General features: G+C 34.7%; 1 protein-coding gene across 1 annotated transcript in view; it reads right to left on the bottom strand.

The window, feature by feature from the left end:
- Positions 1 to 512: 512 nt before the first annotated feature.
- Positions 513 to 1,867, bottom strand: part of LOC106525651 (dimethylaniline monooxygenase [N-oxide-forming] 5) — a 17,290-nt gene continuing 15,935 nt past the window's right edge. The window contains exons 10-11 of the mRNA XM_014019954.1: positions 1,307 to 1,559; positions 513 to 1,184 (exon numbers count right to left, since the gene is read on the bottom strand). Coding sequence (XP_013875408.1) covers positions 1,035 to 1,184; positions 1,307 to 1,559 — 403 coding nt within the window. The 3' untranslated portion in view covers positions 513 to 1,034. The remainder of the gene's footprint in view (positions 1,185 to 1,306; positions 1,560 to 1,867) is intronic.

Below are 1,867 nucleotides of genomic sequence, written 5' to 3' on the forward strand. Positions count from 1 at the left end.
ATACCACTTTGTGTTGGTCTTTCACATTAAATTCCAGTGAAATATATTTATGTTTGTGGTTGTAATGTGACAAAATATGGAAAAGTTCAAAGGGTATGAATACTTTTGCAAACCACTGTAGCTGTATACCACCATCAGTGTGTGAATAGGTGAATGTCTGAAATGTAAAGCGCCTTGGGGTCCATGTGGACTTGATAAGGCGATATATAAGTTCAAGCCATTTACCATTCTTGCACGATTGGTGGAGTTAGGTCCCAGTGACCCTGCATGAAGAGACGGGTAAATTAAGTGGACTGATGTGTGAACATTTACCAAATTTTTTATATTAGAGTTGTTTTAAGTTGGTTGTAATCATCCATGTTTGGACTACCTGTTACCCCATCACTAAATTCAGAATTAAACTATCTTTAAAAAAAAGTACACGTATAAAGAGTTATCTACAGCAAGTAAAATCCTTATTGTTCATACATTTTCCATCACTCCCACCTCCCAAAAAATAAATAACTTATCAGTTTAAATCTCAAACTTTTATTAAACATTTTATTAAACTGAATTTTGAAATGCACTTTGGTGCTGCAAAATGAAAAATGCAAGTTTTATATGGAAAAGAAAAAATGCTGTTGGTAGAATGTTTACAAAGAGGAAATTATTTTCAGAGGTTCAGGAGCACAAAAACACATCTTTAGTACTGCAGTCCTTGTCTTTTACCAATAATTACTACTGTGCTTTCATTTACACATTTCTCTGCAGTCTGTCATTAAAGTGAATGTTGTTAGGGCTCTGATCCTCATTCTATTTTTTCCCAACATCCACAAAACAACAACAATCAAAAATTATTTATATATCACTCAGTATTGTTGTATGCCTGGTTACGGTACTTTATGAACAAGTATTTCAGTGCAGGCCAAGCTCATTTAATGTAAATACATTGCATTTTACTGTAAAATGGAGTATAAAATCAGAGTTTTGCTGCAGTTCAGGGAAAATGGGACAAATGTCTCTGTTGTTCAGACAAGATTCAAGATGAGACACTTTTATGCTGTTTGTAGAGGAAGTTTGGACATTAGGGTGGGGATGATGGTGGGATTGCGAACTTGAACATAGTAAAAAGCAGCTCCTCCGGCCATGAGTGTCAAACTCAACTTGATCAGACGTCCTGTAGATGAACTCTCATTCACCTCCAGCTAGAGGAGACAGAAAAATTATGGCCTGAATTTTTACAGAACTAGTGTCCCTTGTATCCCAGAAAATGCCTCAGAACTAAATAATAATAATAATAATAATAATAATAATAATAGTTTCATACCTTTCTGGTTTTTAGGGGTTGGTACATGCGGTCTAACTGAGTGAAGATTGCCTTTCGGGCCCCCTTCCATTTCCCTGGTCCCATTAAGCGGTATTGGTAAGCAGTGACAGGCCCCCAAAAAACTTCCTTGAACAGTGGGAAGTCTGTGAAGAGGAGCCAAAGGAGGCTTGGTCGCACTCCAATATCCTTGGCTAAGTCATCCATGTACTCAACAAAGTCCACCTGCAGGGGTGTCAGCTTTGACACCACGTAGCTTTAAAAAAGTCAGAAGAAATAAAAAATTAAATATACTCTATATCAGGGGTTCCCAAACTTTTCCATGCATTGTTAATGACTAAAGAACATCAACTTTTAAAATGTTGTTTTTCACTTTTATTCACTATTCAATAATTATTAAATCAAACATATTTAGATACTGTATTGTTTTCCCACTGAAAAAASACACCTCTCTTAAGCTCTCTGAAATGACATTTAAATACAATATTATAAATTATATCTTAAATAATGATTGAAAAACACATTCAATTTTTAAAAATATATTTAAAGCAGTTATTTATTTAT

Source organism: Austrofundulus limnaeus, unplaced genomic scaffold (genome assembly GCF_001266775.1).
Source record: "Austrofundulus limnaeus strain Quisiro unplaced genomic scaffold, Austrofundulus_limnaeus-1.0 Scaffold236, whole genome shotgun sequence".
NCBI classification, from domain to species: domain Eukaryota; kingdom Metazoa; phylum Chordata; class Actinopteri; order Cyprinodontiformes; family Rivulidae; genus Austrofundulus; species Austrofundulus limnaeus.